The sequence below is a fragment of the Carassius carassius genome, chromosome 18, assembly GCF_963082965.1.
Source record: "Carassius carassius chromosome 18, fCarCar2.1, whole genome shotgun sequence".
Lineage (NCBI taxonomy): Eukaryota > Metazoa > Chordata > Actinopteri > Cypriniformes > Cyprinidae > Carassius > Carassius carassius.
The window spans coordinates 10463545-10476082 of NC_081772.1; the positions used below are offsets into that span (position 1 = coordinate 10463545).

General features: G+C 37.4%; 1 protein-coding gene across 2 annotated transcripts; it reads left to right on the top strand.

Moving 5' to 3' along the window:
• Positions 1-3879: 3879 nt before the first annotated feature.
• On the top strand, positions 3880-11664 carry LOC132092344 (nuclear receptor subfamily 2 group E member 1-like). Of its 2 annotated transcripts, none has more exons than XR_009422217.1 (9): positions 3880-4375; positions 7809-7954; positions 8370-8457; positions 8951-9186; positions 9338-9484; positions 9614-9710; positions 9846-9995; positions 10085-10225; positions 10372-10503. XR_009422217.1 is itself a non-coding variant. In XM_059498529.1 (9 exons), the coding sequence occupies exons 1-9, from the start codon at positions 4318-4320 to the stop codon at positions 10532-10534; spliced, it is 1191 nt and encodes a 396-aa protein (XP_059354512.1). In that variant the 5' UTR covers positions 3880-4317; the 3' UTR covers positions 10535-11664. The 2 variants fall into 2 exon arrangements, 1 of the variants encoding a protein (XP_059354512.1); XM_059498529.1 differs by having other exon boundaries at positions 10120-10225; positions 10372-11664.
• Positions 11665-12538: the final 874 nt, after the last annotated feature.

The window sequence follows — 12538 nt, forward strand, 5'->3', positions numbered from 1 at the left end:
TCTTCTTCCAAACCCCCTTGAGAAAGAAATTGACTTTTGTTTGGAGTTTGTGAAAAGTGGGAATCAGGAGAAGGACAATGGGGCTCCCCATGGAGAGGACCCGAGTGAAGCCATCTCAAATCAGTCAGCCAAGGGACCAATTAATCCGGCCATTGTCAGGCCCAAGCCACTGCCAGCACATCAACACATTCAGAGCCTATTGTCCCGACCCTCCTGCAGTAGGATTTAGTCCGTCCAACAGCCAGTTTTGTCCGGGCCAGCTCAGGCGGAAGTTTCTCACTGACAATTTGCCCCAAATAGATTTGTCAGAAAGCATCCATCGACTTGCCAGTTAGACAGGGCGAGGTTGTGTTAGGCATTCATTACTATTATCATTTTAGAAATGCAGGCCATGTAATGGGAAAATACTATATACTACTATATACAGGTATGTAGAGAAACGTATGCATGATGGTCTAACCTCAGGTGCGTGCTGAAATGAATACTTCAATGGCTTACAAAAGTGTCAAAAATAAAAAATAAAAATATTATATATATATTTGGTATCAGGTCTAAGGACAACTTTCGTTAAAATTAAAACATATGTATAAGTGATTCGATAATATATTTAAAGGGTAAAATATGGGGTTCATTTTACAGTACTTGAAAGAAAAAGGACAAAGTTGTTACATTATACTTGCTATGGGAAATACATTTAGACAAGTTTATGACAAACAGACAAGTTAATGGCTATCCGATTGTTAGCTACAATGGAAAAAGGGTAAAAAAAATGAATAAAGAATCATGTCAATTGGCAACAATTTGAATGGCATATAATATATAAAATAATATATTACAAAAAAAAAATAACTCCTCTCTTGAGTGAGAAACTTATTTCTTTTGAGTATTCAAATGCAGTCTAAAAATAAAATAATTATAGACATAAATACAAAACAGTTTAACAGTAATATTTCTTTATTATTATTATTGTTGTTTAAAAAAACAAATAGACATCTCAAGGTACAATGCAAGCATTGAATTGTTTTATATACAAAATTAGGAAAGTGTAAAAAATTGAATGTGTAATAAAAGCCCACATACATATAAACACTATATATATATATATATATATATATATATATATATATATACTACTTAACATCAAAAAGGAAATATTTTATACATCATACACATATAGATGGACATGCATGTTTTAAGAGAGCGTTTTGTATAAGCACAACAGCCTAAACAATGATCTATGAGACAGAGATCTCAACTCTAATTCTTAAGTGAAATTATAATTCATTGTGGGCCAGTAATGATGGGTAATTATTAGTAATTTATTTTCAGTTTTTAATAAATAAATTTACAGTGTCATAAAATTCACACCAATGAATCAAGTGTTAAAAAGGATTTTATCCTTATGTTGTCATTGCTAATTGACTGACAGGTTACTGGGGTGTTTGTATAATTAATATCAATGCTTAAAAATGTTCTGTTTGTTTTTAAAATAGATTAATTCATACTAATAATAAATCTAAAATATTTAATTTGCTACCCCCATTTGATCAATTATTGTAGGCATTTCTCTGTATTTAAGGCAGGAACAAAAGCTCTTAACTATTTTTAGTCTACTGGTTATCAGTAACCTGTATCTTTTTTTCTGGTTTGATTCTGCCTCATACTGTACATGTGTTCATCACAGAACAAAGTGCCATCACAGAAAAAGTATTTTGCAACATCTCCAACATGCTGTTACAGGAGTGGTTAAGTATAAGAGATGGTGTTGCTGTCCCTCTCCACTTTAAGGGCTAAGTAAGCAGTTGCATACTGATTCTGTCAAGCCAACAACTAGATACACAATCAGATAGTTCTTTGTCAGAGATTTTCATTGACTGTTATTGAGAGGAGAGTCACAAGCACAAAAAGTGAAAGCAAGCAGCCGGGGCAACCATGATGTTGGTTATGTTTGTGTAAAGACTATCTATGAATGACAGGATTAGGGCGAGTTAAGCAGATTACTACGAGCAGACCACCCCACCCCACCCCTAAGACACACACCTACACACACACACACACACACACACACACACACACACACACACATATAAACACACAGATAGAGAAAGTGGGAAAAGAAAAAGAAAAATAGAGATGGGACAGAAGTCGTCAAATCGGATTTGTTAACAATCATGCATTTTTTAAATAAAAAAGATCCTCTTAATATATCATATATCTAAAAGCCATTAGACTCAGAATCTTTTTGATTTAATCACTCATGGCCTAGAGTTTGCTGGTGATGCCCACAGAGATATGGATCTTACTGTGACACTGTTTTTCTCAGTCAGGCACATAATGTCCTGAAAAACACACATTTGAATGTGCTGTCATTCACCTGTCAAAAATCCTAATTTCTTTTCAATGCACTGAGAACACCGTTTAAAGGAGGACATGACAATCACTAATTGCGATTAGATACGCCCCCGTTCGCCACGTTTAGACCGAGATTTAGGGCTCCCAAATGGCCCCGAGCTACCGTGGGAATGTTCATAATTAAACCTAAAATATGGGTGTCTACTGGCGGAGGCCACAACACGGCACGCTGTTAAGGTCAAGATGTCATTGCGCACGCTCTCAAAGGGGTACAGTTGTGATTCTCGATTCTCCCAGTCCACGAGGGAGACTCGCACGCATGTGTCCCCTGTAAAACAGAGTGCGCACTTGATTTATCAGAGACTTCTCTTTGTGTTTCCTTTTATAAGCAATTTAACCGAGTATGTGGTGAAATGTATTCAGTATTAAAGGCTTGTACAAAAAATAAATAAAATAAATAAATAAAACAATTCTCATAGACCCCATTGCAGTATAAATCTAAATATATAGACGTAAAATCCATAACATAACTTTAACTATAGCTACATGTTAAAATTAGATCTGATTCAATTGGTTTATTTAAATTATAAGCAGTGAAAAAGTTAAGATTAATGATGTTAAATTATCGGCAAGAAAAAAAGTAGGTTAAAAGTTTTATTTGTCATATACAAATAAGTACATGTTGCCTGTCCCCCAAGAAAAAAAGAAAAACGTTTTAAATATAGAACTATAAATATAACAAACTATGTGTACATTTAGATTATCAATTTAGGAGAAAGAGTAGGGAAAACTACAGATTATAAAACAGATTACAGTGCCATATAAATGCGCATTTACTACAAAACAGAAACATTAGTTTGCTGTAGTTTCCTCCAATAGTAACCATAACATAGGCTAAGCCACATTTACCTGTCGATTCACTCATAAAATGCAACAAACATACACTTATGCCTAATTCCTTTAATTTTTGAAAACCTGGCAAGCAAGATGAGAGAGCTCGATGATGAAACACTGATAGCTATTTGTGCTCGCGAGAGGACAGAGGACTCTTTCCTGCAGTCATTCTAGCAACGCAACAGGTGCACGCGCGCAACCGAAGGATCCGAGAAAGCGCAACAGAAAGTAAGTTCGTTGAAAAAATAAAAGGTGATTATGTTTCTAAGGATTATTTTAATAGAATGCTTTAAACTGTTTACTTCAGTCTGGGAGCAGTTAAGTCACTGAACTCTCTGAGGATGGAAATGTGTTCCTAATCAGTGGCAAACGTTTGATTCGGTCATTTAAACAGCCTTGCTGATCCCAATCAATTCCTATAGAGCGCACCATTGGCCTCTGACAGTGTCTGACTCACTGTGAATGGAATATCACTTCATTCTTCCCCGTGACGTCATATGCGCGAGCAGGAGTTGAAGCAGAAGGCAGGGAAAAGCTAAGTGGTCAAAGGAAGTTGGGCTCTCCTCCCACCCTCCCTCTTTCCCGCCCTCCTATTCTAATACATCTCATACATATTACCAAACCTTTAATCTGACGGTACACATCACAAAGTCACTCACCAAGGCTCCTGGCTTGGACGCATTTCCCAGCTCATGTTGTACTTTTTAAGCTGGTTTTGAGCAGTACAGTGCTGGCGTAAGCCCCAGTGTTTCTCCATTAGTTGCACCAAGTTCCCGTGGCGCTGAAAGACCAGGGACCGGTTTGGGCATATATTGTCTGTGGGGCTGCATCCTTCGCATCTATCAACAGTCAGACGATATCCGGATTCTATTTGCTGAAAAACAAGAGGAGCGACTTGGACACAATCAAAGAAAACTCCATCAGAAAGAAGAGGACCCTGTTGTCCACCGCGAATCGGATGTTAAATTTATGCTTGTAATTTTTTAAAACCAAGTCAAAAGTGTTAAGACACCACTGGGCCTGAGAAGTGTAACTTTTCAACGCAGTTTTCTTGGAGCAGAGGTCTTCAACATGAGCAAGCCTGCTGGTTCAACAAGTGGTTGTCTGGATATTTTAAATGTCAAATCCAGTGAGTAGATAGTCTTTCTTTACTTTCGAGTTTTGTGTGTTGTTAGAAATAGCGTGATAGCGAAGCAAAAATGCAGTCTCTTTTTGTTTACGAAATAAGTAAAAGTAAAATAATTGCTTATGGGTTAAGATGACAAAAATCGCGTAAACTCCATAGTTGTCAAACGCAAATCGAAATGTTTACATGCTGTCAAATTGTTGCCTATATCTTAGACTGATAGCACGACTGCCAAAAACAAACAAGATGATCTCGAAGCAGGCAAAACACACTATAAATTATTATTTGCATACATCTTAGATGTGAAATTGTAAGAAAATAAATAAATGGATGAGCCCAAAAAATCTGAGACAAGTTGGCGTTTAGTGATGCTGAGAATGTTTTGACAGCCTCATTTCCCCATTACGCTTTGTTGAGGGTAAGTTGTGCGTGCTGAAATTCTAAAAATAAAAAACCTAATTATATTGTACCAGCCTGTACAGTTTTAAAATATCATAATGTGGCCCTAAGCTTTGCGTAAACTTAATGTCATTAAAGCAGATTTGCTAAGTTTTCCTTATTAGGCTGCTCCTATCTCTTTTAACTTTCAGTTAATTTCAAGGTATCAGGAATGCAAGTGCCCTGAAATTCATCTATAATAAATGTTTTCTGTCAATTTATTGTATTACAGTTAAAATTTGTTTTGGAGATAAAAATTTTAGAATTGTCTAACTGGAAACATTTATTGAAATATGAAATAGTGAGTGATTTGCCTGGTGGTAAAAATAAATAAATAAATGTGTGCCTCTCTTTGAATTTTTACATTAGGCTGAAATTAAATCGAAAAAACAAATAGTGTAAAAGGTATTTTAAAGTTTAAGTAAAAGTGAAAAAGGCAATACAATTCATTCTAGTGAAAGACAAAGAAAATAAGTTAACCCAATCACACTTTTTAAAGCACACAAGTAATGATTTCTAAATAACAAAACTGAACATATTTTAGATTTAACACATTTTTTTAAATCTATCCTAGTATTTTATGAGTAATTTGTATGAATATGACATTTCTAAGGAGTAATTTATTTAGCACCGGTGAGCAACAAACAATTTCAAACAATGCTGGAACAATTTCGTTGAGGCCTAAACTTTTCGTTGATTATTTTGAATGCCTACTTCAAAAACACTTTCTGACACTTCACACGTATTTGATAAATAAAATGATCTTATGTGTAAAATGGGGCTAGGGGTCCCAGTTGATATTAAGAATTCACAAGAGTATTATAAATAAAAAATATTTATGTTTTACTTGTTTTACAGGGGTGATATCGTGCCACCGTTTGGGTGGTCGAAGGCCCATTAAGTTCCGAGTTTCACACATCTGCATGCACGTAATCCAGTGCAGCAGGTTCCAGGGTTGATGCTGATTACTGTAATGAAATATGCCATATGTCTTTAAACAATTACAGCGGACAATGAGACAGACTGGGACCCCCAACCAGGGAAAGTTAAAGACGTGTCCCCTTCTCTAAAACAAGTCCACCTTAAATTCATAGTTTCTAACCAACGTACTAGTACCAGCTGAACTGGATGGAGGACAGTAGGACTTTACTTCTACTTCCTCGATAAAAAAAACCCTGTCTGGTTTTATGGGTTTAGTTATCTTAAACAGACATAAAAAATGAAATTGTAAATGCACTTAAAATGCAGGCGTTCTAGTTTCAAGCGCTTTATAATCTGGAAAAAAAGTGTAGCCTAATTGTGGAGCAATTCTCAAGTTTCAAAACGACTCGGAGACAAAAGGAACAAGTTGTCTCCATCACAAGAGAAGTGTTGTCTTTCATTCATGCAAAATACAAGCATATGAAATGAAATATTCAATTAATCTACATTGTTGTCGAGACGTTTACTTGAGTCTCGCACTGTTCTTAAATTTTAAAATAAGATACACACACAAGAAAATCTTCAGTCACTTTTCCGTTATAAGTGATGACCAAAAACTTGTATTAAAATATAGGCTAATTCTAACTTCTGAAAGGACCTATACGAGGAACATCTGACATGCACATACAGAAATGTGTTTTTACATTAAAATGCAACATCGTTTTTCTCTCTCTTTCTTTTCTTGTTTTAAGAAGTCAGAGTGAAGTCGTTTTCCTTCTCCGTCGTTACCGGTCTATATCCGAATTCCCATGCTACCCTTTTTGACGGGTCACTGGAAAATCAATGAGCAGGTGGACATATGTCAGTGTAATTACATAGCCGTTTCTCTAAACGACTCCCCCATATACATGCAAATATACCTCTATTGACAGACTTAAATACAGAAAAAAAGTGTTCTGCACACACAAGAAAAATCACAATTTTCATTTACTCCAAGTTCATTTGCATACACTTCATTTGAGTCGCTGAAACGCGCCGGTGCGCATTATTCTCTCCCGTGTCACTCCCTAATCCGCGAGCCTATAGACGGCGCGAAGAAAGCAGTTGTCGAGCTTTATTATGAAGCGGGGTTGGCAGCTTGTCGAGACCAGGCCAGTCAGACGAGGCTCAATGGGGAAATCATTAAGTTAACACTCTCCCTAATGTCGCCATTGTGCGCGTCAACTGAACATTGTTTTATGGGTCCTGCGATATGACGCTTCCCACCAACGCGCCCTTAATTTAGGCCTGTGGATTTAGCCTACACATTCCTATGGACAGACTCATTAAAAGTGCGTCCTTTATCATAGTATTTAGCACGATTATTATGGCAAATGTGCAAATTGTACAATGATTTTCAGGAAATTTCTGTAGAAAATGACCTGGCGCAGTCTGAGGAAATTTTTATTTTGGAACTTATCACAGAAAATCAAACACTAACCAAAAAATTAATACTTTTTATCTATTTATTTTTGCGTTACACACTTGTCTAAGTAAATCTAACAAAGTGACGAATAATAAAAGAATAGCCCACTTTTGTTTTGTTGGTAAAGCGCACTTTACTGAACCTGAACGAATGCGCAAGAGAAGCCTTCTGTTGCTATGGTTACATCCTAATCGTAATTTTTGTTCTCTAGTGTCTATTTATGGCCAGGTGGAAATATGAGCTTTGTCTAAATTTTAAACATAAATTTAATTAAACGTAGCCTATGTAGGCTCCAATTTGTTAAAAGAATACACTATGTACTTTTAAGACCTCCAACTTTTTGTTCGGACGTCCTCTCGGGTGTTCAAGCCTTAATTAGGATAATCAGCTCCCACCCTTTGGAAAAAGCCCCAAAGAGGGTGTGGACTGGGCTTTCGAAAACATTTTGTCCAGTTAAAGTGAAAAACTATTCTATTATAGTAGTATTATTTTTTTAAACCTACAAAACCTTATAAATATTCTAATTTTACAAAACATGTGTCAATGTTTTTAAATAGACAAAGTTTAGCTTTTTTCCCCTTAAATAAGTGTTGTATTTTCCATCTCTGTTAGGTCGGATTCTGGACATTCCATGTAAAGTGTGTGGAGACCGAAGTTCTGGAAAACACTACGGTGTTTATGCGTGTGATGGCTGCTCGGGATTTTTCAAGAGAAGCATAAGGAGAAACCGAACGTATGTCTGCAAATCTGGCACACAGGTGAGCTACTAATCAATTACAGCGTTGTGTTTGAACCATAACAGCATCAGCTAATTTGATCTAAGCAAGCGAGTCTAAGTACTAGATTACACCTCTAGTGATTTTCATAATTGAAAGATTATGCCAGAAGTGAGCCCCCTCCCGCGCCTTTGAGGGCCCTTTGCCCCGTCTAGTGTAACAGGTGTAATCCAATCTAACGCACCGGCAGGAATGGGTGGATTTGGAGAGCGGTAGGCGGGAATGAGACTATTGGCCGTGCGGCGGGGGAGCGAGTCAATAGTCGTCATTACTCTGCCATTCCCACATACCTGTGGAGTGGAGACCAGCGGAGCATAGCAGAAGAGGCTGTTTGTCTGGCATTACTGCTAAACGAATCTTACTGTATTCCCTTATTCTTTCCTCCTTTTTTCCTCAGGGCGGCTGTCCAGTAGACAAGACGCACAGAAATCAGTGTCGCGCCTGTCGCTTGAAAAAGTGTCTAGACGTGAATATGAATAAAGATGGTAAGTGCTAGCAAATACAGTTGACGTTTTTATATACTTCGATCAATTTTAGAGAACAGAAAATGATTTTGTCTCTAGCCTTTATGATGCCTGTAATCCACGTTGACAGATGCAAAAAAAAAAAAAAAAAAAAAAAAAAATATATATATATATATATATATGTAGCAACACGTCAGTCTTTGAATTAAACTTTTTATGAAAAATGTCGAATGGAGTAATACTAATTTGAGTAATTATTTTCAAAATTTGTAGAAAAGAAATAGTAGACTAATCATCAAGATGTGTGTTTTGTGTCTTAAATGTGCAAGTAAAATAATTCATAACTTCATTAAATCATTAAATTATGCTATAGAAAATGTTCTAAACGTTTTTAAAAAATTAATAAATCTAACAAAAACAAATGCATTACTTTGCAGGCTCCTAAACTATTTTTTAAACGATTTCTGCTTGGTATCATGGGAACGCTCATTTCTCATGTCACTGATCGTTACAGCTGTGCAGCACGAGAGAGGACCGAGGACTTCAACCATTCGAAAGCAGGTGGCACTGTATTTCCGAGGGCATAAAGAGGTGAACGGTTCGTCGACCCATTTCCCATCCACGTCTATCCCGGGGCCGCCGTTTTTCACTACAGTCACCCAGCTGGAGCCTCACAATCTGGAGTTAAACACGGTCACAAGCACACCGGAACGACAGGCCATTGTGGGACTCGCCCAACCCACACCGAAGGTAGGCTAAAAGTTTTCATTCTCAACAATATATAGTTTAAATAAATGTTTTATCAATTAATAAGAATTTTATTACGAACTTAAAATTCAACTCATAACTGAATGCATAAAACCTCGCTTATTTTCTGTGATGATGTAATCTTTTTTTTTAGTATCCTCATGAAGTTAGCGGCACTCCCATGTACCTGTATGAAGTGGCGACCGAGTCTGTGTGCGAATCAGCCGCGCGCCTGCTCTTCATGAGCATTAAATGGGCCAAGAGCGTTCCGGCCTTCTCCACACTGCCTCTACCGGACCAGGTAAACAAATGTTTTAATATCTTCACTTATTTGCCAAGGTTTCATTTTACACAGATTAAGTATGCTATATATGCTATCAAGTGTAAAACCAAACCAAATTGCAGGTTATTATTTTTGATTTATTTGCAGTTGATCCTTTTAGAAGACGCCTGGAGGGAACTGTTCGTGCTGGGCATAGCGCAGTGGGCCATTCCAGTGGACTCCAGCACTCTCCTAGCTGTTTCAGGTAGACCATACAACATGTAGCCTACTCCTAAGATTTACGCAAGATTTTACGTCACGTTTATGTACTGTAAAAATACTACTACTTCCAATGTTAGATGCATACAAGAGTAATGTTTTGCGTGTTCTCGCGAATTAGGAATGAACACCGAGAACACAGATTCCCAGCGGCTAAACAAAATCATCGCAGAGATCCAGGCGCTGCAGGAGGTCGTGACGCGCTTCAGACAGTTAAGACTGGACGCTACCGAGTTCGCGTGCCTTAAGTGCATCGTCACCTTTAAAGCAGGTGGGGCTCGATAAAATAAAATACTAAATATTAAAGCGAAATATTATTATTAATAATAATTATAGAAACTTTCTTCACTGGCCAAACAGTTGGCGAACAAACCTTCGTTTTTCCGTTCTTGCAGTTCCAACACACAGTGGATCTGAATTGAGAAGCTTTCGCAACGCCAGTGCCATTGCCGCCCTTCAGGACGAAGCCCAGCTGACTCTAAACAGCTACATCCATACCAGGTACAGCTATCACTTCCTGAAACAATGACCTTGAAAAAAGCTCATGAAATAATTATTGTGCAAGAGCAATGAAAAACTGAGAACACTTCTGAATTCTGAGTAGAATATGAGTAGACCTATTTAAAAAACGAATGGTTGCGTTTCAGGTACCCCACTCAGCCGTGTCGTTTTGGGAAACTGCTGTTGCTCTTGCCTGCTCTACGATCAGTTGGTTCATCCACCATTGAAGAGGTGTTCTTCAAAAAGACCATCGGAAACGTGCCCATCACACGACTGCTCTCCGACATGTACAAATCCAGTGATATATGAGCTACTGAGAGAGGGAAAAGAAACAACAAAATGTATATTTGGCCTTGGCATTCACATGGACGCTGGGACGCTGTGGATGATACCAGATACCCTAATGTGATACTTCACGCACTTGTTTGGAGAATAAAGCTCTACCAATGTAAAGATGTTATTACACAGGGAAACTATAGAACAAACAAGACTGAATCTCTAAAAGTTGAGCTTACTGCTTAGAAAGAAAAATGAAAGTTTAACCAATACTTTTTCTAATTGATTTACTTTTAATCTATTTAAGTTCGTTTATGGAAGTAATTTAACAAGCTTAATCTGTTCTTGTTCTGTCAAGATTTAAATACAAAATTATTAGTTTGTAGTCATATATTTGAATGGAGTGTCTGTGAGGTTATGTACAATCATTCATTTCAAAACAGGATGTTTTGTGTCCATTTGACCAATACCTTTATGACCAATGCTGTTTTGATTTCAGCACCATTATCATACATTTCTGCAAGAACTTTGAAGGAAACCAAAAAAAGAAAAAAGGAACAATGAGGCATGTTGCAAGGAAGTAGCTCGCTGTCCCTTTGACACAGTGCTGAAAACCAAAGGCCCATGAGTAAGAACTGCAGAGCAAGTTCATTCCTGTTTTAACTTCTAGCAGAAGCTCCAACTTTAATCAAAACACTTGAACCAGCTCATCAGGTTTACTTGAAATGTACGATGAAAAGTTGGAATTAAACTCTGCAGAGAGGAGCAGGACTGATCATTACTGACTTGATGCATCACATATTACCTATTGAGGTGACTGGAAAGCCACAGCACCCACACCCTGTGACCTTAACAGGAAATTTGGGTTCACAGGCAGGGCATTTGAAATTCTCTGGATACAGTTATTTTGGCATTGTGAGTTTTCTGTGCGCCCAATTTGAAAAAGTAGTTTTATTGATGTTAAAAAAGCTGTTTCTGCTCAATACATGGCCCATGTCAGAGGTAACCATCTGAAGCCTTTGTTTGACTAGCTACTAACCCTGGAAAAGAGACACGATCAGCACTTGGATTTGTTTTTGTAGGCTGTAAATACATTTCTCGTTGTACAGTGATAATTTTTGTGAAAGTTGTTTTAAGATATTAGAATAAATATTGAATATTGATCGCCTGGTCCTTCAACGACTCAAATTTTTGTCTCCTCCTGCTTTTTGGGTTTCTAAGGCTTCCTTCTACAAGCAGCGAAAGGTCCATTGTACCCTAAACGGGGTATTAAATGGGGACACATAAGTGCATATTAAACCATTGCCAATACAATACCCTAGACCTTGAATGAAGTTGCTGTGCTTTGCACAGCTCGGGTTTCAAGCACTCTTTCACAAATCAAGGGCTTTGCCCAAATTGCATTTTTTATCTTCATTTTTTTGATAGAGAGGATTCAATAGAAAGAAACATGATTGCAATGACAACTTTCAATCCATTTTATCCCAGTTCCTTTTTAATGGGCTGCTCTGACGTGGAGTGAACTCCAAGGTTGCATGAGCCAAGCGGCTGTGCCCTTCTCTTTACCTTACAGTGTCTTGTACAGCAATTAGAAACAATACAAAAAGACCTACACACGCTTCCAAAAAGTATAAATGCAGTGTTTATCCCTTTACTTTAGGTCATTTTTCTTCAGGTCATCTGGTTTCAGTAAACTACACTATTAATACCCACACAAAACAAATTACCCTATTTGAATAACCAGTTATTGTAAACCATTTTCGTAAATCGATGAATCAACTTTGACCCTAAAATATTTTATATATTACATACACACACAGAGGCACACACATACAGAAACAACTAGCCAATTAATTAACAGCAGAACCAAGCCAAGCCTTAAAATGAAAAAAAGTTTCTTCTACTCTACTGTTTTTAAAAGACATTTGAGGAGGAACTGACCTTCACAACCTCGTATTGCCTGTGTTCTTTGAGATTCCTTGTCTGTATCTGAGCATTCAGGGTCCTATGACCTCCTATTCCTTCCTCCACTCCTTT

What these genes read in the sequence shown, in the direction of transcription:
- LOC132092344 (XM_059498529.1), top strand. Translation starts at nt 4,318, where the DNA reads ATGAGCAAGCCTGCTGGTTCAACAAGTGGTTGTCTGGATATTTTAAAT. An exon ending in TATTTTAAATGTCAAATCCA is followed by an intron (nt 4,376 to 7,808) that starts GTGAGTAGATAG and finishes CATCTCTGTTAG; the next exon opens with GTCGGATTCTGGACATTCCA. An exon ending in CATCGTCACCTTTAAAGCAG is followed by an intron (nt 9,996 to 10,119) that starts GTGGGGCTCGAT and finishes CCGTTCTTGCAG; the next exon opens with TTCCAACACACAGTGGATCT.